The sequence below is a fragment of the Candoia aspera genome, chromosome 1 (assembly GCF_035149785.1).
Source record: "Candoia aspera isolate rCanAsp1 chromosome 1, rCanAsp1.hap2, whole genome shotgun sequence".
NCBI classification, from domain to species: Eukaryota; Metazoa; Chordata; class Lepidosauria; order Squamata; family Boidae; genus Candoia; species Candoia aspera.
In genome coordinates, this window is record NC_086153.1 from 56,811,044 (window position 1) to 56,838,218 (window position 27,175).

The following is a 27,175-nucleotide window of genomic DNA, read 5'->3' on the forward strand; positions in this document are numbered from 1 at the left end:
TACTGGGAGAACTGATTTCAAATTTCTCATCTTTGAAACTGACTGGATGGCTATAACTCTTTTCTGGGTGGCTACATTTCACAAAGTTATGCTGAGGCTAAAGCTCTGAACTTCTTGGAGAAAAGGTAGTGTGCTGATGTAATAAACATATGAACAAAGATAGAGAAATTTTGCTTACCACTTGAGAACATTCTACTTTCAGTCAAGTCATCTCTACTTTAGTCAAGTCATCTCTACTGGCCTATGTGTTTTACATATATTTGGTAGTCTAAATTCGTCTTGATAGTTTCATGTTCTTACTGTTTTACCAAGGCAAGGCTAATGCAGTGTGCTGGGTTTTCTTACTGTTTCCTTACCCATTATTACTGATCATTCTGGAATCTTTTTGCATGGAGCATAAGTTCCAGTGCTTAAAAATCTAAGAACACTAGTAGACCTCTAGTTGACATTGAGCAAGCAATGTATGCAGCATCTAAAAAGGCCAGTGCAGTCTTTGGCTGCATCAGCAGAAGCATTGCATCCAGATCATGGAAGGTAACAGTTCTGTTGTTCTCTGTGCCGGTTAGGCCACACTTAGAATAGGATGACCAAAATGGTTAAGGATTTGGAGATGTTTAGCTTACAAGGGAGGTCTAAGAGGAGATATGATAGTGGTCCAGGAATATCTTAAAGTTTGTTGCCTGCAGAAGGGAGCAAATTTATTCTCTGCTGCAACTGAGAAGATAAGGACTAGCAGACTGAAATTAAAAGAAAGATATATTCATAAAAAATAGTAGGAATTTCCTAACTATCATCGCTGTTGAGAATGGAAGAATCTACCTAGAACTGTGGTGGCCTCAGTCTTATTGGAGCCTTTCAAGTAGAGATGAAGAAGGGCCATCTATCAGGGACACTTTAGTGATTCTTGAACTAAGCAGGCTGGACTAGATAAGTGTTTTTCAATCTCAGCAACTTTAAGATGTGTGGACTTCAGCTTCCAGAATTACCCAGCATACTGGCTGCAGAATTCTGGGAGTTGAAGTCCGTACACCTTGAAGTTGCCAAGGTTGAAAAACAGTGGACTAGATGACCTATATAGCCTCTTCTAACCTATACATTATATGACTCTGTGCATTTTATTTACCCATCACATTAGTAAAAGCAGCAAAGGAGGCATGAGACTACTATTTATAGTGGAGGCTCTGCTCATCCTGTAACAACCAGTTAAGCCCTCAGGGGAAGTCTACTAAAGCTTTCAATCTAGGAGAGAGATTCTGTACTTATTGCTTCTATTATACTACGGGGCCACTTTTTTTTTTAGTGAGAAAAGAGCCCTTAGTTTATTTTTGTTTTTAATCAGCTGTCTTCAGCCTTGGATTCAGCTTGTCAGCTTTTAAGCAAATAAATGAAAAAAACCAAAGCTATTTGACAGATCTTTATGTCAACAAACTGGGTAGCAGTTTTCTATGGAACATATATACTCCCGTTAAATTCTGCACTACAACAAAGAGATGTGTCACTGATCCCAAATTAGAATCCTAATGTCCATTACAGTTTCCTGACAGTTTCCTTCCTCTGAATAACAAGGGAATGGAGTTTCAGAGTTTTAAGCTAATGGAACCAGCAAATCTCTGGTAATGTAATGGAAAGAAGAGGTTGATTACTTTGTTCTTCTGAGCTTGGTCTTTAGTTAAAAATCAGCTCTGAAGACACAACATGAAGAAACACTACAAAACCATATAGGATTTGAGCATGTATAATGGGGGAAAAATATTTATTTTAGGCTAATGATGGATACCAGATTAAAATCTTCTACTGGTATAATGGTTGGACTAGGAGCCAAAAAGGAATGCTAGTCAAATATTTCACTTAATGTTAAGGCATCATATCCAAACACGCCCAGAGCAAATTGTTGCTGTTGTTTCCAAATTCTCAAGACAGCAGTCTTTAAGCTCTGGGAATATGCATCCAAGTTACTGGGATATGGATATGAATAGAAGTGTTCTGTAAAACTCTCTTTTGTTATTACTAGTATTATTTTAAAGTTAAATCTGTCAATAAAAATTAGTTCATAATATAAAACAGATTACATAAAAAGTCCAATGGGTGACTTTAAGGACACATACAAAACTTGGATGTAGATGGATGCCTATACACAACTTTCTATATATTTATATAGATGCTCTGTGTATTTTTGGAGTCTAAAAAACTGTTCCATGTACCCTAATTCCCTTGTTTTAGTTTTCTAACCATATTTTGCATCAGTAGTCCAAAATACATTATTATGGTTTATTTTATTATATGTGAGTATTCATCAGTACATGTAGGCATTTTGCTATATAAGAGGTATAAGAGATGGGACCTTCCCTAATAAAATTAACCTGCCATGCTGATAAGGATTAAAGATAATTCTTAGGAAGTGTATACCTGTAGAAGGACACACAGGGTAATTGTGGTAATACATAACTGCAGGAAGAGGAATTGCTAGGAGCAGTTATGATTAGACGACATGAGTTTAGTATCTAAATCATTACTTACCTGTGAATTGCAGATTGTGATGCAACCACGAGGGTTCCAAAGGAGTTTCATCAAGTTTTGTCTATCTGCACTGTGATTTTTCTGTTTTATGTGCTGCTTTTAGGCTATGTGAGTCTTGAAACTGTGGCTGACCTTTTCCATGTAGCTTCTCTGCCTAGTCTTGCCTGTAAAGAGGAAAAAAGTGTTCCACTGCCATCCAATTTCAAGGCTGTGATCATTTGGGACTGATGCAGCATCAGTGTGAAAGAGAGCTGAACTCATATATGTTCCTAGCAGTGTAGCCACACAAGAAGACAGCTAATACTTATCTGTGTATAAATTGGTACATTGGCTCCAGAGAAAACACTGAAGTGATGAAGGTGGAGATATGGCAGAGTGCAACCTGGCTATAGCTGAGAGGAGAGGGCTGACCAGTGCCTGGCCTCTCTTCCTTTCAGGTTGTGGCCTAAGCAAAGGATTCAGCGGGGCACCATTCATCCTTCTCAACAATGTCCACTGGGTAACTCCAGGAAAAGTATTGAGGTAATTCATTCACTGGACTCTGTATTTAGCAGAGCATGTGCATGTGAGTGAAACTAAGCCCATTGTGAATGTCTGTGCCGTTCTGGAGACAGAAACTTCAGGTCCAAAAGGACAAGTAAAGTTCAGCAAGGAAGCTTCATAGCTCAGCAGAAAGTCTGCGTGTCTGAGCCCTCAGGCCTCATGGTGAGCAAAAAAGAAGTAAAATACAATGTTCTTCCTGTAGGAAGACAGATTCAGTTGCTTTCTCTTTGGCAGTAATCCTGTAAAATAGGTCATATGGCAGGCAGGATGATAAATAGGGCACAGCCAGATGGCCACATTAAAGTTCTCTATGCTAGTCTTTGAGTTGTCAGAAAAGCATGCCAGTATGAAGTCTGCTGCCCCAGTTGCCGACCCTGTTCTGCCACAGTAATTAGTCTGGTGACTGGAGTTCTTTTAGTTTAATGCAAGACATATTAAAGAAAGAAATTAGTGGATTTCCCTGGCTTTGTTCTTCTTCCAAAATATAGAACCTGCCAGTGAAGAAATAGCCACCAATCATTCTCCCTAAAGTGGCCAAGTGCAGGTAGGTGTTTAGAATGGTGTGTTTAACTACCTGTCAAGTTGCATGACTAACAGTTCACCAGTATGGAGGTCCTATCAGTCAAGTTATTTCTGAACAGAGATGTGACACTCAAAGAGTGCTACATCCATGTGCAAAAATAGCCAGGCTGACAGGTTGCAGGAGCAGAGGAGAGGCACAGAGTGAAGCAAGAGGGATCAATAGGTAATGAATTAGCCCCACCCTTGATTCATCTGCAGTGGAATGATGATCCTGGCAGTGTGTCCAGTTCTGTTCTTGTGCCTGGAAAGAGCCAAAGGATGGTCTTGGAGCCAGAATGGAGTAGGAACAACGGCACTACCTCCCACCTCCCCTTCAAAGTAATAAAAACAATGAAAAGTATGGCCACACAAAAAACTTTTCTGGCAAAAGCAGGAGAAAGCCTAAATGTATCCAGTGGTAACAGAATAGCAGTACAGCTGGCCAAACTTGATGCTATCCCTGTTGTTTTAGTGTCTGATCTTTCCTGCATCCCTGCCGAAACAGGCATGCAGGGCAGATCCCAGAAGCAGGAAGGGGCATGCCCACAGCAGTTTAAGGTGGCTAATAGGAACTGGGGCAATCCTTCCCTTGAATGCATTAATAATCCCATTATTGGTGAAGCATGTTTGGTTGTATTGGCAGGCAAAATTGTGTAAGAAGAAGAGGAGATATGCTACTCTAAAACTGAAACACCTAAGACAATTTTAGGCTGCCTCAACTATAGCTTGGGGATGAGATGAAGGCAACAACGTAAGGACTGGCATAAAAAAGCAATTACTGGGGCATGTTCATGCTGTGGTTAAGAGGATGCGATGATGAGCCCATAATGATGTACATACTTTTGTCATTTTGATGGTTCTTTAAAGGTAGTACTCAACTATGAATTTGGATTTTCTTCATCAACCATCATAACTCACTTTACCTTTTACTGAAGATACAGTGGTAAATTCCCTTCTTCATCGCCCCTAAAAAATTTACCAGAAGCATGTATGTCAATTTTAAATAGGATTACAGTATGTATCCTATGATTCTACCAAAATTCAGGAAAATTGAATGACACATTATTGGATGTAAAATTCAGCATTCTGATCATCTCAGCTTGCCTAGTCATGGTAGAATGCTTGAAAAAATTTATATTGTCTGTTAGTATAGATTACATCTTTCCTTTAGTAGCTCATATATAGCACTTCCTCCTACCATTTTTTCCACAACAGCCCTATGAAGTGGGCTGGGATGAGAACACAACTGACCCAAAATCAGTTAATAAGCTTCCATGACTTGACCTTGGATCTCCCCAGACCTAATCCAGCACCTCATCTACTACACTACACGGACCTCTCTAAACACTTCTGGGCACAATTACTAATAATTCTAACACTATTGTAATTTTACTGCCTTTCAGAGCTTCCTGACTTTTCACATAAAAAGAATACTTTATTTTAAAAATCCAGTCTATGAATGTGTGTTTAATTAGTGTATGCTTTACACAAGTCACTGAAATCTGATATTTGGGATGAAAAATGTTTGTGCTAGGAATTTATGTCTTCCAGGGACTTTTACTGATATTTTGTTTTCTACAAAGAAATTGGAATTAAAAATGAACTGATAATTGTGTTCCTTTCCTAGATTAACACATCTTCTGTTATTTTATCTGAAATATTAAATTTCACTAGGCTTTTTTCTTTTGCAGCATGGAAAATGGCCTTTTGAAGGAAGGAGGCTCTTGGAAAAGCAAGTACTTCTTTGAGGAAAAAGGAACGGGCAAGTCATCTTCTTATCCTGAACTCTACATTGTGGGCCAAGGACTCCAGAAGGCCTAAGTGGAAGTAGTAAATCCAGAGGTGGAAGTCACAATCCAGACTAAATATTATTTGTGTGTTGGCCTATGGAACATACATTCCTTTTACTAACCATATTAAAGAAGCCAAGATATTGGGTAGAATTTGACAGCTGAACATTGTGAGGTTCTGAAAAGCATCTGGAGCCCACAGCTTAGAAAATGAGTATTCAAAATGTGCAAAGGTCAGTATTTGCAAGCCAGAAAGCATGTAAAGTGCCAGACATTTCCTGCACAACACCTAATTCTAGACAACTCTAGTAGTAAAGGAGTAAAGCCCACATAGCTTAGGGTATGACAAGAGAAAGCAACCCATGAGAACATCTTGTCTAAGAATCTCCTTAATCATATCTACATTTATGAAAGCTTGTTGTGGGCACTCAAAAAAAATGGCCGCCATGGGAGTGGGCTTGCCTATTCAACAAAAGGCTGCCATGGTAGGCACAGCCAGTTGCAAAATACCTATTTTACTAGAAAACAAAAAAGTGGTTGCTCCTTGCCACCCCCTCCAATCCACCCAAGGTGCTCCCTACCAGCCCATCTTACCTTTGTCTTCTTTTCTGTGCATGTGGGCATATCTCTAAATATAGTCAATACTGACTCCAGTATTGACTATTTTCTATATTTTCTGTACATGTGGGCATATTTCCAAATATAGTCAATACTGACTACAGACATTCACCTTTTTTATTCCTATGGGTTCTACATATATCAGAGGCAGTCTTGTAGATCAAATGATGCTAACAAATGGCACTTCCCATTGCCCCATGCCAACAACCATGTTTATAAATTAAGAACAACAATGAAAGAATTAAGTCAGAGTTTCCTGAAGTCTGATGAGCACCAAGGAGGTGTCCATAATCATACTAATCCTCATGGTCACTTTCCGTCTTGATCTACAGCAGTATCTTCTGATGGACTACAGAAAGCTTAATAGAGAAGTAGCAATGTCTGCTAAAATATCTGGAAGTGGAACTCAACATTGTAGGAAAACCTTTGTTGGAGGAAGATAGATGATAGATAGATAGATAGATAGATAGATAGATAGATAGATAGATAGATAGATAGATAGATAGATGATAGATAGATGATATCTATTACTAAAACAGTGAGTTCTGTCTGCAAATGAAAGTAGATAGATCATAAAGTAAAGCATAAATAACTGATGAGCTATGCATTGGATTAGTAACCCCAAAGCAGGTCTTAGCCCTGGTGATGATTCCATCTTTGGCCAGTCCATACATACTGCAAAACTAGGTCATGTATCACCTAGTTTTTGACTGTATATCCGTGTATTCTAATTAGCTATACAACTGAGTTTTGCTTTATTCTGTAGTAGCATCATTAGTATGTAAGGGACTAAAAATCAAGTAGCTGATGCACAAGAGTATAATTATAGTTAATAATTATCTCTTTAAAGTCTGCTTTTTCAGAGGTAACCTCAGTCATTATATAATCTCATTGCTTCCATGTTTCAGGCTTCATCTTGATTAGATCAAATGTGTCACATACAATCAGACTTTTTTTAGAAGCTCTAAGATGTGGATTTGACAGAAGAGATTAAGGCACAATAAACCAAATGTTTCTTACATTCCGTTAAATTTGATTTGATTCACAATGTGGAATTGCAGACAGAGTAGAATTTCATTGCATTAGTGTTGATGATGTTGTTGGATGGGATACATGATTTAAAGCATCCTCTCCCAACATTGCATGCACCAGATGGATTGGACATCTAGATTATTCATTTCCAGTAAGCCCAAAACAGTATAAAATCCAACAGATCTAGCGGGCACCAGCCTGGGAAAGTTGGTTTAAAATAGAAAACAGCGTACTTCAAGAAACATGCAAGCCATAGATTTTATTTTTCAGGAAGAAGAATATAAGTACAAACATCTGCTACTAAACCATTTTATAAGGATGATTTTTTTTAAAAAAATTGTAAAACTATTTTAAAAAATTATCTTAGCGGTTATGCATATTTTTTAAAGATCACTTCCAGTTTTTTCCACATGTATATGATTGTGAACATGACTTAATAAACCAATTATAAATACAACTTGATAATCAATATATTTGTTGTTGGTTTTTAAATCTACTTTAAGAAACCTTACAATAGAGGAAATTCTCTTTTTTATTATTAAGTCTCTGTGTTTTAGACAGTGTTCATGTGGTTTTAAATCAAGGACTGATTGATCCAAGTGTTAGGCTGAAACTAAAGGCTTCTGTTGCATAGGCAAATGTTCACATCTTACCTAATGAAACCCTACTGTCAGTGTGGACTTTACTGTAGTGTCAGAGGCATGCACAGGTTTTCACTGCCTTCCTTAGAAAGATTGTCCAGCAGTTGATGCATGAAGAGAGGCAGGGCTTGCATCACGATGCTGTGTCGTTGGGTCAGGCAGCCTATGCAGTAAATTGTATAAATAAATATCACACTGACATCCCATCCTTCTGTCTGGGTGCCACACTATGGCTCCTTAAGTTCACATGTCAAAGAACAGTTTGCTTTGCTATCTTTGCAGTTGTAATTTTCTAAATCTGCTATCAAATGTATCAGCTCTTTAATGGAATCAGCAGAGGAGTTTGGAAGATTGCTAGAAGGCAATGAAAAGCTATCCCTGTTCTCTTGCCAAGAAAACTACATGGATGTGTTCATGAAGTCACCTGGAGTCAAGCTCAACTCAGTGACTTGACTTGACTTGAATTACAACCCAGGGTGCTGGTAACCCTGTTTCTGCTCATATTTCAAATCTTCATATGGACAACAGACATTTGATGGTAACAGAGGTGTAACAGATTGAGGCAGCCTATGCATTTCATAAAATAAATGTTTCATTTCAGCACTACTGTTTGCAAAAATATAAATGCTATCTTGGAGTGGGGGAAAAATTCTTTATTTGTACAGTGTATATCCAGTATGGTATGTTTAATTAGAGTAATTACCTACCCACATTTAATGAGTCCCAATAGGACAAAAACAGTCATGTGGTGCCTCCTGGTGGTCAGTGAAACTAAAAACCCCACACAGCTTATATACACTGTGTAAAAATAAAGAAGTTTCCCTCCCCACCATTCTGCTTTAAGGGCAGAAGTCATAACCCTGTACATGCGGTTATGACATAATACCTGTATCTCCCTGCTCGGAGAGCTTAAGGGAAGGTGGATTATACATACCATTGGATCATTCTTTCTGATGATGTGGCAGTGATGTAACCCGAAGTGGTGGAGCCATAATATTGGCTTTGGAAGGTAGGAATTAGTATATTTTTTACAGTTAGTATTAAAAGATGTGTTAAGCCTACTGTAAGCTTAATGCACCAATTCCTTTCATTTCCCATCAGTGTAATTGAATAGTTTCCTGCTGAACTGGGATGAGCTTAGTTCTGCAGGTTATCTACCATTGCCTTGGATTATTCCAGGAACCCACTCAAATATACAGATTTTTAAAATTCATCATTCTGAGATTCCACTTTTCTTTTCTGATTAAGTGCGCATCCAGGCAGTCTATGAGGTGACACAAAGGTATGCCACCACCAGGGCAGCAATGGGGGCCATCCTGACAGTTTAGTGCCAGGCAAATAAGGTGCAGTGACTGATGTGTTTCCTGCCAGCAAAGAAATAGCCATTAATCGCTCTCTGTAAAGTGAGGTGGGGCTGGGTGGGACATGACCGAGGTGGTGACACAGGTTGGGGTGGGCTTCTCTGCCTCCCCTACTTTCCTGGGAAGCTTCCATTCAGTCTGCAGATAACCTGCAAATGATCTCTCACTCATTTTTTCACTATCTTGCTCACTCAGTCTGTTCCATGCACTTTGTCTGGCTCTCTTGTTCTCACTTCTGCTTGCATTTCTTGATCACTCTTCTGTCTCTCACTCACGTGTATTTCTTGATTCCTCGCTCATTTCTTGCCTGCCTTTCAACCTTTCTCTTGCTCTATAGCTCACTCCTGTCTGATTACTCATAGTCCCTCACTATCTCTTTTGTGTTTTTGTGAGCTGCCTGACAGTCACTGCCTGTCAGATTTTTATAGTCAAGGGAGATGTGAAGTAACACACTAGAGCACTATTGCAAAAATTGCCCTGTTCTTCTGACAAGGTGTTTCCCAATTTCTACAGATTTCTTTTAAATTGTGTGCTGCATCTTTTTGCATCAAGTATAGAAAGACCAACCACAAACTCATCTCTCCAAATTATCTTACCATATTTCCTTCCTCCCTCCCTCCCTCCCTCCCTCCCTCTCTTCCCTTCCCTTTCTCTGATACCCTCCGTAGATATTATACAACTTCACAAAGAACTCAAGAACACATTTCTATTCTGAACCTCTGATAATCCAGAAAAAAAGACACAAGTTAGACCAAAGAGAAAAAAATCCTGCACGTAGTTATTCCAGTTGCACAAATTTAGTAAGGTACAAGGAATAGGTGACTTCATGGGGAACGTGGCATTGAAGTAAGAGAAGGAGTACTATGGATATATTTTGGAAGACAGTTCCAGAAATAAAAGGAAAGCAAGAAAGAACCATGTTGGTGGGAATAGAAAAAGAGAAACCAATAGATCTAAATAAGGAATGGTCACCAACAAACATGATTTGAGATATAGAAGATCAGGGAAGAAAGATGTTTTCACAGGATGCAGGAGTCAATCAGAAGTCAGTATAGACAGGGCAGCATTTGCCCAGAACAAGGAGGCAACTGGATAACTTTGGCAACAGAATGATGAATAAAGAAGGGAAGTGTGTAGAAGATCAGAAAGAAGAAAAGAGAGAAAGAGACAACCAGCAGGGAAGGCTGCAGTAGCTAAGGAAAGTTTAGAGAAAAACTACAGTATTCAAGATGAAAAATTTGGGAAACAAACTTTATACCAAATTACCCCGATTGCTTCTGCAGTTATAATAAAAAGGTTTTTTTTTGCTAGCTTGCATACCCTGCTGGGTTAACTCCCTGCTGAATTTCACTGAGAACCCAACAAGCAAGGAAAAAAACAAAATAGGGGTGGCTTCTGTCTCTCTCTCTCATTCTCTCTCTCTCTCTCTCTTGTGCTTTCATTTTTCCAGATTAAAAATATGTTCATAATCTATTTCTTTTTATATTACTTCCATTAGTAATATATCCTTTGGAAATCATCCTTTTCAGGACAATACCCACACATCCTGTAGATAGCTAGCATTTTAAGCCAGAAAAGTATGAGCCTTTGTGGCCTTTTCCTCAGGATGCTGGGCCTGTTGGCTTCTTCAATATTCAGACAAAGCCTGTTCATTTGGGAAGCAATCAGGAACTTTTTTTTTTATTTTTAATGGGAGATACCCTATGGCTTGTGCTGCTAACATCTTCAGCATTTGAAAATAGAATGAAAAGTGTGAGTTTTAGCCTACCCTGCAGAGCTTTGGGCCTACCAATTTTCAACACGATGTAGGGTACCCATTTTACAGACAAGGGACAATTCAGGGCTCACCTACCTTTCATACTTTGATCTGTCATTTGAACTGAGATGAATGTATAATTGTAGCATTATGGGTCCAAGGATGTGAAATCTGCAGACATAATTCTATTCCCTGGCACCATCATACAAGTCAAATTTAAGGGAAGATGGACAAAGGGTCCATGCTGATTTTTGACAATTTTAAACTCATTTTGGGATGGATCTATGTGTGTGCTATGCAATCTTTGAAATGAAGCAGAGTTTGAAAAATGTCATTGTTCATTTTCAGGGTAAGGCAAAGCAATAAAATTTCTATGGCCATCACCAGATCACAACATTATTTTCAATATAAGAATTGTAAGTGAAGCACTTTGACTATAACTCTATCCATTATTTCCTGGTAGTAATTCAGATTAAACTCAGTCATGCATAGAACTGTACTATCAATATCCTTTGTACAGGCTACAAGACCCAGCTCTGCCACTGTGATTGGTTTCTGGAAAAGGTAAGGACTGTGTGAACACTGGAGAAATCTGTTAATTTCAGAGCCAATTTATCACTGAGCCCTTAAGCAGTTCCCTCATGTTTTCTCCAGTTGCCAAGGAACAGTATTATGCAACATAAAGTTCAAACTAGCAACTGAAGCAAAATTGATCTTAATGAAGAATGTGAATGATTTTTTAAAAATTGTGGATTTATTTTTTACTTATTAAATCCAAATTAAAATAGGGTTCTGCATTTATTTGGGATAAAACATATGCAAAACTATAAAAGTTACTACACATTAAAGCCACTTTCCAAAGTATGAGTAGCATTCAGTATCTAGTTATGCTTGTTCTTATTTTAGAAATAAAAAAGGATTTAGTTCATTTTATTAAAGGTTGTTTCCAAAATGTTAGTGAGTTTAAGTCTCCAGTTTCATGGTTAGCCAGAAGGATATATCTGATTTTCACAATAAGATAACACTTTGCAAGTTTAATGTGGCTCTATAGACAATATTATATCAGGGAACTTAACACACAGTGAGACTCTTCATTGGCTTCTCATCACATTTCATTACCTTGTATGAAAGTTTATGGGGTGTCAGCTGTGCAATAGCTGTATTGGCACAGAGGCCATATATGCCCTGCTTAAATCATGTAGCTTGGACAACATGAAATTCACTATGCTGAGATCTAAATCAGACATACAGGATGTGGCCAAAATGTTTTTATTTCCTACCCCTTCTAGGTATGGAAGCCCTACCTTTCTTTACATCTGGTTCAAGAAAGTGGGATCCTAAGTGGGATTCTAAGACAAATGCAATATCATGCAACCTCCTTAATTTGAATTGATTAATTATGTGCCATCAAGTTGGTGTCAACTCTTAGTGACCACATAGATGGATGTTTGCCAGGACAATCTGTCCCTAATCCTTCAGATTTTCCAGTGGAGTACTATTGCCACTGTAACTGACTCCATCCACCTTGCTGCTGGTCATTCTCCTCTTCCCTTGCACCTTTCCCAGCATTGTAGTCTTTTCAAGAGAGCTAGGTCTTCACATAGTGTATCCAAAATATGATAATTTAAGCCTGATTATTGAGTATGAGCCATTTGTTTGGCTATCCATGGTATACTCAGGAATACTTAACTTTGAATATATTTCTTTAAATGAATATGTTTTTCCATCATGGTAATAACATTTTACAATAAGATTCCATGGCAAAAAAATCAATGATGGTAAGGTGACCATGCAACCCCATGGTTTGGAGAATAACTGGGTACCTTGGGACACATTGCAACAGAAGCCTTGCATGGAGGGCAGACCTTTTGATCTTTTAAGTTGTTTCCTCTCTTGTGATTTCTTTGCTAAAAATGGTTCCACAGTACCGCCTTCATTTTACTCTACGGGGGAACATCCGATGTATCTGTATAGTTTTCTTCAGCAACAAGAGAGAAAGAGGTGGAAAGGAATTAAAATTTTATCTCCTCCCAGTTTCTTGCAGTTTTCCAGTTTCTCCTGTAGTCTGCAGCCTTCACAATTGCTTTTTTAAAGGGAAAAGACTTAGGGAGAAAAGTGGATGTCACTGAACATATTCTCCAGTTTGGCCTTGAAGAGAGAATGTTTGCTCATACCTGCATATCTGGCTAATGGTTGAAATTCCAGGTTCAGAAAACATGTTCTTCCTCTGTGTGTGTGACATTCTAAACCAAGAGCAGCTCTAAATTCAGCAACAGGTGGGGAAGGATTGTTTGGATCTATTTATAACTGTCTCCTTCTCCGGTGGCTGCTTAGTCAGACCCAGAGGGATTGCTGAACTGGTCAGTCTGTTTCTGGTCATCTCTTTCAGCCACACTTGAATGATCAACTTTGTATCTGGCACCAAATACGAATAAGGCCCATAACAGCACTAATAATATGGACAGTGTTCATCCAGATTCCACCAACACTTGATTTCCCATCTCTGTCTTAAAAATAGCATCCAAGCAGATCCTACTGGCATTTCAGAATAGGGAAAAGATTTTGTTATTCTCTCTTAGATATTTATACATGCAGGAAGTTTTAAGCAAGCTTCTCAGCTTAATTATCATGCCTACAAATGAAGGCAGACCCACTGGGAACAACAATTGCTCATAAAGAAATTCTGCAGAAGGGTGTGAAGGTTTCAGAGACAACCAGGAGAAAGATCTTGGTTACATCGCCCACACAAAACATAGGCCACTTGCTTAATATCAGCTATAAACAAGTATGTGTAAATAATACGTTTCAATCTTTTTCTCAGGTGTTATGAAGGAATAGAAATAGGGGGAAGCATAAGACCCCGCACTTTTGCAAACTGGTAATTTTTGGAATTTGGGTTTGCTTTATCTTGGTATTGTGAGAAAAAAGACTCTAAGGTGTTTGGTATCCAAATCAGGCAGCACCAGCCTCTCAGCTAAAGAGTTGGAATACACGCATTCATTAAAACTTTCTCAGAACTAAAATGGAACAAAATTGGATTACATAATGTCAGGTGTCTTTGCTGAAGAGACTGAGGACAAATCTTACAAGATATTCCCTCCTCCTTATGTTATTTTTAAGTTTAAAGGAGTCCTTTCTAGCCTCCTGCCCTTGAAATTCAACTCCAATAACTGCATTTATTGTGATGTATTGTGATTGCCATAGGAAGAGGATTTATACCTCCAACCAAGTCACTTGATTTGGAAATTCTACCCCCACACACACACCCGCACACATACACATACACACACACAAATTTTGAAAAGAAATATGGACATTTTTTTAAAAAAAACTGCTAAGCAGGGTATGCACAAGGTCTTCAGGATTAGACGCTATGGAAATAGCTATTAAGATCCCCTTCTTAAAACTCCCCACTTTAGCCTTTTCCACACAGCAAATCTGCAGGCAATCCTACATCTTTCCATGAAGTTGTACATGAAATGGCATGGAAAGATTTAAGACTGCCTGCAGATTTGTTGTCTCAGATCGCAGTCTGGGGAGCCTGAATGTCTTTGGAGAATAGAGAAGATGGTTCCTACCTCAAGCCAACACAGCCAGACTCCTTTTCCATCTAGCCCAGTATGGGCTGCTCTGATAGCTGGATGTTCTCCACAACCTCCAGAAAAGCTCTGCTACGTCATTTGCTACCTGTTCCTTTAAAAAGTGTTTGTTCTTCCCCAGGTGAGGGTCCCTTCTAACACATTTCATGCATATACAAACCGCATGTACATAAATTCTGAACATAGAGTTGGAACCTCAGTTTTGCCACCCTGAATAATGTAACTCATTCACAGAGAAGTGCTTCAATAATTGCATATCTCAGATGTGATTTAAAAAATCATATTTTTCCTTAATATATAAAATGTTAGTCTTGCCTATTTGGTGCCCTAGAATTCTTATAAATATGTGTATTTGATATTTCAAGCATTGTTTGTATTAGGTGCTGTATGATACCATTAGACAGCATACATGTGGCTTAGTTTGGTTTGGTTTTCTCTCCCTATTCTTCAATCCTTCCTTCTCTTGATTATTACTTATTTTATTATTCCCTTTATCTTTTCTTTCCACTTGGAGGTTCAAGGTGATCAGGACAGAGTTTCTATTTTATCCTCATAAAGTCCTCTGAGGTAGGTTGGGGTGAGAGATATTGACTGTCTCAGAATCATTCAAGGTGCCATTTCACAGTCCAGAGACCATTTCAAAGTTAATTTGTAGGAATGAACAAATAGTTGAGAGCCCAGTTTTAAATTCTCTATTCAGTTTTAATACACATTCACTGTAAGAAAAATATTAACTATATGCTCTTATATATGGCTATATGGCTTATTCAGGGGGGAAAAAACATAGGATGTAGTAGCACAATAATGAGTCAGATAAAGCTGGCTAACCAAAGATTTTTTCTACTTTTCCCCACTGTGAATTACACCCTTATGTGCTCTGTGTGAGTTGAATTACACTCTTATGTGCTATATGAGAATGTGTCTGTGTGTGTTTATATGCATGTATGTGTGTGGGTATGCATTTGTGTGTGTTTATATGTATAATGCTGCTTGCTGTGTCCTTGTGAAGGTTAAACAAGAACGTTGGAGTAGAAACTGGCACGCTCTGTTTGTCAACAGGGTAAATCTAGCAGAGGCTGATGAAACCTGAGCATTTACACAACTCTTGCCAACTAAAACTGCCCCGTTCTTGACTGATCGTTTTGTGGTGGTGTTCAGTAAGTGTGATTGTGATTCATACTGCCTGTGCAGGTTATAGTGGTTCTATGTTTTAAATGTCTATTGCCGTGAAACTAGAGAGTTGCCTAAGAAAAGGACATTGAAGAGAGTGAAGAAAAGTGAGGCATGGATGCCATAGAAAACAAGTCTTTTCAAAATGGTGGATAGAGCATATCTTTATCTGGTCTACATTAAAGTATTATATATACTGTATATTTATATCAAAGTCAAGTGCTCAGTGATACAGAAAAGTGAAGTGGGAATTACCGCCCCACAGCAAAATTCTCCTGATTCTTTTCTTGCTCCTGCTCATTTAATTTGATGAAAGAGAATTGCATTTCTTTTGAAAAAGAAGAGACTTTTTGTGAAATTCTCATAGATGGACTCTGGTGTTTCCGCACTTACTAAGCAGCCAAAGATACTCTATTTTTCACTGTACGATCATCTTTTCAGGTGGCCTGTAGCTTCCTTGAATTTCTAAGCGCCAACTAAATCTTAAGGGAAGACATCAAGAAGGAACTCTTCCCTCTGGACTTTTTCAGAATGGGGCCCATAGGCAGCTAAGGAGGGTTCAAAGTGATGGGAAAATGGTGTGTTACAAAACACAAGGAGCGCCATCACCTTAGGTGTCTGGCAGAAGCTGCGATGAAGCCATATGTCTTGACATCTCTGTACAATGACACAAAATATATTTGCATCTTTTATGTAGTGGCATCATGACACATATAACGCAAGATGTTCCCCTTGATTCACCTGGCAGCTGCCCATGCCAGCCAATAGTAAACTTAGAAATAATTCCTAAAAATATTTTCAGGCATCCTGAGAATGAGGTAGCAGAATAGGGACCTTTTTTAGTCAGTAATAAAACTTTAGAAATTGCAAGGTAAGTTTCAGGGTAGCAAAAGATGGGATAGAAAACTAATTAGTTAAAAAAAAAACAAATTCCCAGAACCCCTGATCAAAAAAGAAAGCCCCAGGCAATAGAAAATCAGTTCCTCCTCCTCCTCCTCCTCCTCCCCATACTTTTCCTTCTCTCTTTCTCTCTCTCTCTCTCTCTCTATACACACACACACACACACACACACACTGCATATACAGTGTGGATGGGTTGGTGGGTATCTGTGCCTCACCCTATCTTGTTATGTTTACTGAGACCATGAAGGAACCCTTTTAGAAGAGAATCAGTAAGGAGGGAGCATTTACCAATTCTCCTTTGCAGACCTTGGTACACCTTCTAGCCCCACCTGTTTTTCCTACCCCTAACCCTGAGCAATCCTTTTATTCTCAGGAAGGATTCCAACCCAAGAAAGGGAGGCTCTTTCCTGGTTTTGTCTTCTCCTTGCACTTTTCAGTTTCACTTTGCATGCTTTTTCAGAGAGCATTAAAAAGGGGAAATAAGTAAAAATGAACTTCCCCTACTTCCATCAGCAGGAGCATCCCCTGAGCAGAAATCTACTTATGGGAGATTGGGGCTCGAACTACTGCTGTTTTCCTCATATATGTATAGTCAACCCATCAGGAGTACAATGTGAATTCAGGGAGGGAAGAAAATTTAACCTAGTCTTGCCCAGATATGTGTGATCTTGAGAAGATCCAAAACTGCTATACACTTAGAAATTGCCAAGAGTTTTTGAACATGAACCTAATACATTTATGGAGCAGAGACACTCTTGCTTTCCCTTTTATTCAATTAAACTGAACACCACTAAAAAGAGTTGCTCTACATTGGTGTCAAATTCCCACCAGTGCAACTCCGCATTAGTGTTATTTGATGTATAGTTTTGGTAACTCACTCCAGTCCAGAGAATGTGGGTAGCATAATCACATATAAACAGCATTTCAAATTAATTGACTTACCCCAATATGGATGCCATTAAACAATCAGCAGGAGAGAATAGGATTGTTTTATCTGCCTCGCAGAACAGCAAGAGGGAGGCGATCTCTCAAACTTCCAAAACAAAAGAGTTTTAAAGCATGGAGTCTACCACAGAAAAGGTTGTCACCGAGTCCACACACACCTAACCTCTCAAGAATGGGGGACTTTCCCTCTTGAGGAAAGCAAACCCTCTTGAGATGTTCTTACTAGACAAGCAGATTCAGTCCTGGAAAGGCTGTGCCTGAGGAATCTCAAGGCTACACCATATAGGGCCCTGAGGGTGATGACCAGCACTTTGAATTCTTTTTGAAGCCTAACTGATAACCATGGCAAAAAATATCAGAAGTGGTGCTGCCCTGCAATAGTAGGACTGCTTCACCGGCAGCACATTTTGGACCATTGCAACTTCTGTAGAAAGTAAGGAAGCTGATGGAAATATGCAGGAACTGTTGCCTAAGCAAAAGGGTCTGAAGCATTTTAAAGTCCAAAACAGCCAGATCACATTCAGAATCAGCTCAGACACCTCCCTGATTCACTGAACTGTAAGGAGGAGGAGGAAGTACAGCACAATCAGACTTGTAAGATATTGTTGTTATAGTCAGTCTCAGTTAAAGTAATTGTAGACATCCTGTGGAGTTGATTTCTGGTTTGATCCATCTAGTGGGGCTAACAAGCTTCTGAATTTTCTCCAAATATTGCAAATATTGGCCCAAATAAAGCATATCATAGTAATCCAACTATGTTGTGATTAGGCCATGAATTACCACTACCACCACCACCACTCCTGACAGTATCAAGCTGGTCATTCTCAAAACTTGAAAGAGTTCTGGAATATATAGGCTTTTGGTCTGATTCGGGAGAGCACTTCATTTGACCTTACATTTATGCTAAGAGAGGAAGCTTTGTGTATTTCAGACATTCATGAGAGGCAACCTAAAGCATTCTAAGGGCACTTGCAAATTCCTGGTGCTGATTACTGCTAGTTTAGACAAAATACCCAGGGTAATTACATCTGTTCCTTGAGATAATCCCTCCCACCTCACTCCCAGCTTGATGTAGAGACAGCAGGGAATGGCCTTGAAGGACAAAGGAAAAATCCATTACCAAGGCAATGATCAGACAAGTGCGGCTTAAGTCCATTCAAAGGAACTAATTTGAGAAAATGCCTCAGATAGCCCCCACCCTAATTCACACAGAGATAAAGTGAGGGAGGTAGGAAGCACATCCAGACTTGCAGGATTCTGTTCCTATAGCTGCTCTAATAAAAGTAGTTTTTGACCAATACAGCATTGATTTCTTACCCTGTGGGACTGACACTTAATGCCTTTTGAACACAGAGGATCAAAAATGGAAATGCAAATAAAAGCAGACTAAAACTTTTTTAAATGATTAAAACATTTTACTTTTTAAAAGATATTAATCTAATGATGATGGACATCTATGCAATCTCAGCAAACGACAGCTCTCCATATAGAAATTCTGCAGGGATTAATTTTGACTTCCAGTGTTTCAGAATGAGTGTGGAAATTATTGCCAAAGGCTGGTGCTTCTAGAGTATAACCAGACAATTCTAGGTGTTGCAAACCACTCTACTGTATTACTAAAGGAAGTGCCCTACAGATACTTTGCTAATTAAGTAAGGAGAGGCAGATTCAAAAACAATAAACGGAAAATAGTAACAAGTTATATAATCTCCGGTTTCTAACATAATATCAGATAAATAAAATTTTCTTGTTATTTCCAGATAGCAACCAGACCTACCTGGCAAAAGGCACTGTATGGCTGTTCCATTTTTTCCTCCTTGATGGGTTTTATTATGCTAAGGGGAAAAAACAATGAAGAAATGAGAATATACTACACCAGTGTTAGTGGATGATGTCTGGAAACTGTATCTTCTTCTCTATGACAGGTCAACTAAATGGGGGAAAAATATTGTCTGGAAGTGTCTTATGCATTTTGTGCCCACCATTTACGTTTCAGATTTCCTCTTCCTCCCTTCACAAACTTTTCCAGTAACCATCTAAGAGTAATTTCACTAGGCAGTTTACATGACAGTTTGGAAGCTGCCATTAACTGGCATTTGCTCAAGCAGGAAAAGCTCAGGCAGATATGTTTTTGGGGTCATGTAATCCATCCTTCCTAACTGGCAATCCATAGTGGTAGAGGCAGTATTATGGTTTAAAGTTTACCTCTATCACTTTATCACATAATTTTGACAAACATGTATTACATAAATAAAATCCTCTTTTTTATACATACAAAAGTTACAGCTGTGCCATTTATGTATTATTGTCACTAATAAAATCTCTATGGGTCCAAAGTTGAGGAGCTTAAACCTTAAAAAAAAAAGGTGATTTAATTCTACAGCAAAATATATTATATACATTTTCCATTGTAGATTATTACTATAAGCTTTCAACAGGAGTCTCTTACACTTAAAAAATAAAAAGGTTAAGTAATGGCAAGTTCCATATCTTTGTCCATCACTTCATTTCTGTTCTCCCTTGAAATGTCACACTATAATTGTCCCAGAGACAGTATCAGGCTTTCTTCACTGGAGATCCATATCCAGAAGATCTTGAAAGAGTTTGATCACATGCTGTGGTTGGTTGGAAGCATATTCCTCAAGTTTCAGCCCCATTTGTTTGTGCAAGCTTTTAGCCAATTTAGAGACCACAGTTCTCACGTTGCCACTCTTCCCAGGTAATACCCCATTACCAATCATGTTATTCAGGAAATACCAGAGAACAGGAAGGATGTGACGTTCTGCGACTTGAGGCTTCTGTGGATAAGCAACAGCCACAAGACCTGCAAGCAGAAGATTGGAGATCTTTAAGCAACTAGATTGTTGCTCACTTTTATGATCACATTCACAGCACTGACATTTGAAAAGCTGTAAAGAAATTTTGCTTTTCAATGAACAATTGTTTATTTGGTTATGTTTGCAATTATTCCCCTCAAATAAGCATGAATACTATTGCACAATGTAACATTAACTGTTATTTATTTAAATGTAAACCTCTGCCTAGTATTTCCACATGTTGATGTTTAGATGTAAATCTGTCCTTTTTTAAAAGGGAAAATATTTCAGGAGGATATTCTGCTATCTGCTTTGGTAATAGTGGCATTTTTCTTCTTCTCATTGTTGCGTTTCCTCCATTCCTTGATTGCTTACATAGGCAATCCTTGCCAATTGGTCGGTATCAATGGACCATGGCAGGAGAGACATAAAGTGGTTTGAAGGGAAAGAGCGAACATGGGGTCATCTTTTCTAATAAAGTTGTCAACAGCTGAAATAAGATTTGTAAACAACAAGAAGATCTTGCAGAATTGCTAGAAGTGTTGAAATTAGTCCCTATGGAAGTATCCACAAACATCTTAAGTAGTGGAATATAAGGTCTGGCTGTTCTAACAAACTTTTCAGTACTTTAGGCTGGTACAATGCTAATATCACTGCTATCTATTTGAGATTTTGACTATTGACAGGTTGCCACAAACTGGTGTGCAAATTGTGTGCTACACTGGCACGTTGCATGAGGGGCGAGCACCAGTTGCAAGTTAGGAAGAAAGTCATTATTCAGGTGAAACATGCAGCTGAATAGAAAACAATGCGCTCTGTGCTGAGAAGGCCACACATTGCATCTGATCAGAGTCCGGTCTCACCCACTTTGTTTCAAACGCCATGTGGCATGGTTACATAGAATGAGACCATCCGAGAAAGAGATGCAATTTCAAAAACACAGGCCCACAGACTTCGTGCATGTACAATCAGCCACAGAGACCAGTGACAGAACCTATACCCATGATTAATAATGAAATTTGGAAACTTAAAAGCTGGGAAAGTCAAAATATTTAGAAACAAAAACTTATATGAATGAGATTTGAATCTAAATTATGTTTTATTTTTGTTATTTTATTATTTTTGACATTTTGTGAGTAATTTCTGTTATGTAACTATATTTAATAAATTTAGAAAACTAAGAAAGTGTTTTGGGGCACTAAGTGGAATTCTGCAGAAGGGCACCTTGTATGTGTGCAGCAGCTCTGACTACTGATATTTGGTTATTCTTTAAAAAAAAAAAGAACTTTAATTAAGAACTTAGTTTTGTTCTTCATTTTATCTTCTGCATTTGTTTGCATTACTGTGATTTTCCTTCAGCTAAGGTAAAAAGAGTGGGATAAATATCCTCAGGTTATTTCACATACACTAGGAATATGGAACACCTTTGTATATGTCAAAAACACCAGCCTTTCCCAACCTGATGCACTTGGCTTAGCCTCCCCGAGAACCTGAAATGTACCTTCCATCTCTTGGACAGGGGGAAATCACTTGCTAAATTTTGGATGTTATTTTTGTTGTGGCTTCTCACTTCAGCTGCGAGCCTGATGGTGATTTTAAGGAAGTTGCTGTCACTTAGCCTGCAATGTGAGATAACAATGACCTACCTTATATGGTTGTTAGAATTACCAAAACCATGGATGTCAAATGCATTGCTCATTGTAAAAAGTACAGAAATGCTAAATAATAATTTCTGCAACATCCTCTGGACATTTCTTGCCAAGTTTCCATTAATATTCTGGTCTATGATGATTATGGCATAGTTCACATATGTATTCAAGAAATATAATTGTTTATTGTTTATTCACATAGCTGGGAGGACAGTCTATTACATCAAGTGCTGTGTACTTAAAATATAAACTGTGAAAATATAGCTATAGATTAAGTCAAAAGAAAAAGTAGATATGCACAGTCCATACAGGCTTTAAAAAGAATGTTATTTTCTTCCAGAACATTTCATAAGCAGTAAAAATAAATAAACAAACAAACAAACAAACAGAAGTTGGGAAAGTGTACCTCCAATAACAGTTCTGTGCTGCTGTTGTTATATCACTTCATTTATACTGCATAAAATTGGGGATTAGAGGAATAGGGTAAATACTTACTGTTTTACTATAAAACCATTTGGTAATTTTACTAAATGGAAGCTCTGCTGATCTTAAATTACCATTATTGCAGTTCTGTGGCTTCAGTGCTTTTTTTTTTCCCCCACAGGAAAAATTACAGCTCTTGAAGGCTGCCTGATTTTAGTGACTGATTTACAGCATAATAGACAGCTGGTTTATTTATTTCATACACAGAGCTATCTAAAATGACCATATCCAACTTCTAAGCTGCAACCCAAAATGGTACTCTATGGATCAAACACCAGTGATGCCAGTGATCTTTTGGTGATATCTGATGAGGATGCAAGAGGTGCATCTTGAGTCCAGCTATGTCTCAGTGGCCAACGAAGAATGATTGTGATAAGCTTTGGGACACATATTTTGAAGAAACTAGTTTCAGTTTGGGGGGTCTGATATAAGCATTTTGTGATCTGACCTCAACTAGATACAGCTGTGGATTGGACATCTGGCTAACTTTTGCTTCTGCTGTCCAATAGATTAAAGAGATTGTGGCAGTTGGCTTTGGGGTGGGGGCACAGATACCAGTTCTCAGAAATCATTCCAGGGTTGTCCAAATGCCTGAAAAGGACATAACAACTCTAGTCTAATAAACCATGGTTTATTTTACTGAGAACGTTCTACCCACATCCTATCTTCTTCCTCTCATTCCTGTTAGGAAAAACATGCAGAGTTTGTTAAATCATGGTTGCCTATCTAAACCTTTATACTGTGTTTTAATTCAGATTCAAAGCTTAAATCAGTTTCTTCATTCAGTGGTTTCTTCAATGTGTTCCAATTACTTTAACCAGAACTGTAAGTGCTATACTAAACATTCAAAGAATAGAGGGGAAGGAAAGTCCTAGTGGAAACAACATCTACTTATTGGATCACATCTGAACTGTAGCTAAAGTGGAATATTTGATTCTACCAAATATTCATAAAACTGACTCAGAAATTTGTGGAGAAACAGTTTTGCTTTGCTGATTTTTGGCATCTTTATTTGGAAATATACTCAACTAAATTCAGTGGATCTCACTAACTGCCCTCCAAAAAATACCCTCAACAGAAAGAATGGGACATTTCAATCTCTTTGGAGTAAATCATGTATATATTTTGGCAAGATATTCTTCTCTGTTTTGAAGAAATGAGCCCAACTGATTCAATTCATTTTGATGCCAAAGTTTTCAAAGTGGCTGTCCTGCCAATATGTTCCTAGGAACAACACCTCTATGACTGAGACATATCTGTGCTAATAGGTCAGAGATACTCCAGAGAAACTGCTGGCCCATATACTCAATAAGCAGTCATTCTCATTTCAAGTTTGAAAAGTTGTAAATAGAAATATACTGCCTTGAGCTGTGAACAAAGGAGCCCTTTGTCTCCTACTGTTATCTGAATTATTGTTCAGAAAAAACCTCAAACAGTGTCTTTTCTGACCTGCCAGACGATCCGTGATATCCTGCAGAGCCCGGCCAGTGATAAAACGCACCCTGCTGGCACATATTTGAAGCAGCAACAGGTTATCTGAAAGGGACAAACATATTGTTTGGATGGAAACCATTACCAACCAATGAAGAATGGATGTGGGAGGTTACAGAAGTTATCACATAATAAACAATGAATAATTTCAGGTTTTGTTGTACTTGAATTGAGAATAATTTATTTTTGCAAGTTTTGACTTGGTCCTACAACCTAGTAGCCTTCATTAATATATGCCAGTCTTCTCCAACTTGGCACTCTTCCAATGTGTTGGGACCGCAATTACCAGAATTCCCCAGTAACTAATTTTGTCAGTTGAAGGCTTTGAAAAGTACTGAGCTTGAAGCAATATGACTACAGTATGAAAATCTTGTCTCTGATACTGCATCTGTGTCAACTTGCAAACAGAAGTAACAAAAAGGTAGAATCATAGCATTGCTTTTGTTTGCAAATAATCTAACTAGGCATCAGTGTATTTTGCTTGCCCAGATATTCCTTCTCAGTGCATCCAAATGTAATCAACACTCCCATTTTCACCTTGCAATAATCCATCTCACACTATTAAAAGCAAACTATTTTAAATAATGATATTTTTAAAAACATACTGAATATATAAGCATTTTTTCCCACAAGCGAACTGCCAAATGTTACATATCTGTATTGGTTGTACTGAGATGAAGTAATCAGATGACGGCAATCCTGGATGCAATTTTGAGAAATCAAGGGAAACAAGCTTGGAATGATTGTCAGTAAATGGACAGTTTGGTGGTTGCAGTGAAAGAGTAACAGCAGTTAGACTAGATTCTGGGTTACAGTGAAGCAAAGCAAGTGCCAACAGTTAGGGGACTCAAAAAGTACCAAATAGGCCACTGAGATATGGCAAAGGCAGTCTACATGCTTGCACAAACGATTCCTCTCTTGGGACTCTTCTACATGGCCATCAGCTTTGCTCTCCCAACCACATTGCATTTTTGCACTGCTCTGCAGTACTTACCAAGATTCTTCATCTTCCTTTCTTTAAGCTGGCCAGCATTTGCTCTAGCTGGCCAATGGGGGAGTGTTAAAATGGCTCTTAGTCCCCTTTTCCTTTCTTTATTACTTTGCCATTCTTCTTTTTGTGCCAAGGCCAAAAATGTAAGTTTTAATTGGCCACTGCATAAAGGGATGGTAAATCCATTCCTCAATGCATCTGTTGAGGAAGGATGGATGGTGGCTAGGTGCATTAGCACCTTGGAACCTGGAAGGGGGGCAATTTAGAAACCAGGAGCTGGGAGTGCCCACTGATGGAAAACCACTCATCCTTCAGTTCTCAAGAAAACACTGCCAAACTATCTTTGGAGCATTTCCTCTGAAGTAGAAGCCATTAATTAGGAGCTTCTGAAGCCCCACAGATATCCTACAAAATTTGGGGATGGGATAAGGGGGTGGCAACAATCTCAAATCTGTGAAGTTCAAAATCAGTTGACCTAAGATGCAACCGATATAAGATATTCAGAGAGAAGCATTCCCACTGTATTTAGTTGGTCCACTTAATTCAGTATGGTTTATTTCAGAGCTGCTCCAAAAGTTGGATACCATTCATATACAGCCCCTGCAGGCTGTCTCACATTTGACATTAAATGTGATAGAAGGGGGAAATTTAAAAAAAACCATGGACAGTAATATTAATTGTAATCTTCATGTAATTTTAACTACATTTAAATATAATCACATGCAATTTCTGAACAGGTCCCATCTGTTCCTTGGTTCTGCTTCAGTCTTCTTTTGACAGTGAAGCCTCCAGCATGCTCCAGATTGTACTTCTGATGTACTCAAGCCAACATCCACAACACTTCAAGGTGGAGTATATTTAGCAACCTTTTACTTAAAGTTCTTTCAGCTATTATGCAAGTGTTTGATGCAAAAGGTGTATGACCCATGGTTCTTCCACACCAATTAGTAAAGAGTCATGAAGTAGCATTGGTGGAGTTTCCTTAGGACTGTGAAGTTTATTTATTTATTTTCTATCCCACCTTTATTATTTTTATAAATAACTCAAGGTGGGGAGCATATGTAATATTCCCTCCTCTTCCTATTTTCCCCACAACAACCACCCTGTGAGGTGAGTTGGGCTGAGAGAGAGTGACTGGCCCAAGGTCACCCAGCCGGCTTTCATTCCTAAGGTGGGACTAGAACTCACAGACCCTGGTTTCTAGCCTATTGCCTTAACCATCAGACCAAACTGGCCCCAAATAATTAGCAATACCTTTAGAAGTCTTTTTGGGGGGACTGTAAGGCATTTGTATGTTAGCTAGCTCTTGACAAGCCAGGATCTGGCATTTAACCTGAGCCAGGTTTCAGACTTTTTTTCTCCCATCTGACTTTATTGAATAGTTAGCATGCTTAGTTGATTTTAAATGCAATCTATCCCAAGCCGTCATAATGGAGGGACATGGTACAGCAAACAAATACACATTAATGAAATGTGACAAGGCTTGTTTGGTTGGTTAGTCTATATATATATATATAATACACATTAATGAAATGTGACAAGGCTTGTTTGGTTGGTTAGTCTATATATATATATATATATATATATATATATATATATATAAGGTAAAGGTTTCCCTTGACATTAAGTCCAGTCGTGTCCGACTCTAGGGGGCGGTGCTCATCTCCGTTTCAAAGCCGAAGAGCCGGCGTTTGTCCGCAGACACTTCTGTGGTCATGTGGCCGGCATGACTAAACGGAACGCCGTTACCTGCCTGCTGAAGCGATACCTATTAATCTACTCACATTGGCATGTTTTCGAACTGCTAGGTTGGCAGGAGCTGGGACTAGCAGTGGGAGCTCACCCTGTCATGTGGATTCAAACCACCGACCTTCCGATCGGCAAGCTCAGCAGCTCAGCAGTTTAATCCGCAGCGCCACCGCTAGCTTGTTCCTTCCCAGATTATACAGCCAAGAAGAATCAAAGAGAACAAAGTAGCAAAGAGCAAAACATCCACTTTCTGATCAATGCTGTCCACTTTCAGATAGCCATGAGGAAGAGGATGATGTGTGTGCTGAGCCAGGCAACTCTGTTCTTTTAGTGATTAATGGAAAGTATTACCATTTGCTGCAGCAGGATGAACAACTGCTTTGAAATGCTAATATCACATGTGGAGAAGTGGGTGTTAATTATTGATGATCATTGCCCCCTTATTAATATCTTTAAAGATTTTAGTTCACTTGTAAAACTGCCTTTCAAAACTCATTTTAAAGCAAAGCACAATGTTTCTCCTTTGTCTTCCAGAAAGATGTGCTGTACATTACAAAACT

At 38.6% G+C, this 27,175-nt stretch overlaps 1 protein-coding gene across 1 annotated transcript in view; it reads right to left on the reverse strand.

Annotated features, from left to right (window-relative positions):
- Positions 1 to 19,923: 19,923 nt before the first annotated feature.
- TOGARAM2 (TOG array regulator of axonemal microtubules 2) overlaps positions 19,924 to 27,175 on the reverse strand; it is a 57,776-nt gene continuing 50,524 nt past the window's right edge. Inside the window, exons 18-19 of the mRNA XM_063289629.1 lie at positions 23,834 to 23,920; positions 19,924 to 20,260 (exon numbers count right to left, since the gene is read on the reverse strand). Coding sequence (XP_063145699.1) covers positions 20,004 to 20,260; positions 23,834 to 23,920 — 344 coding nt within the window. The 3' untranslated portion in view covers positions 19,924 to 20,003. The remainder of the gene's footprint in view (positions 20,261 to 23,833; positions 23,921 to 27,175) is intronic.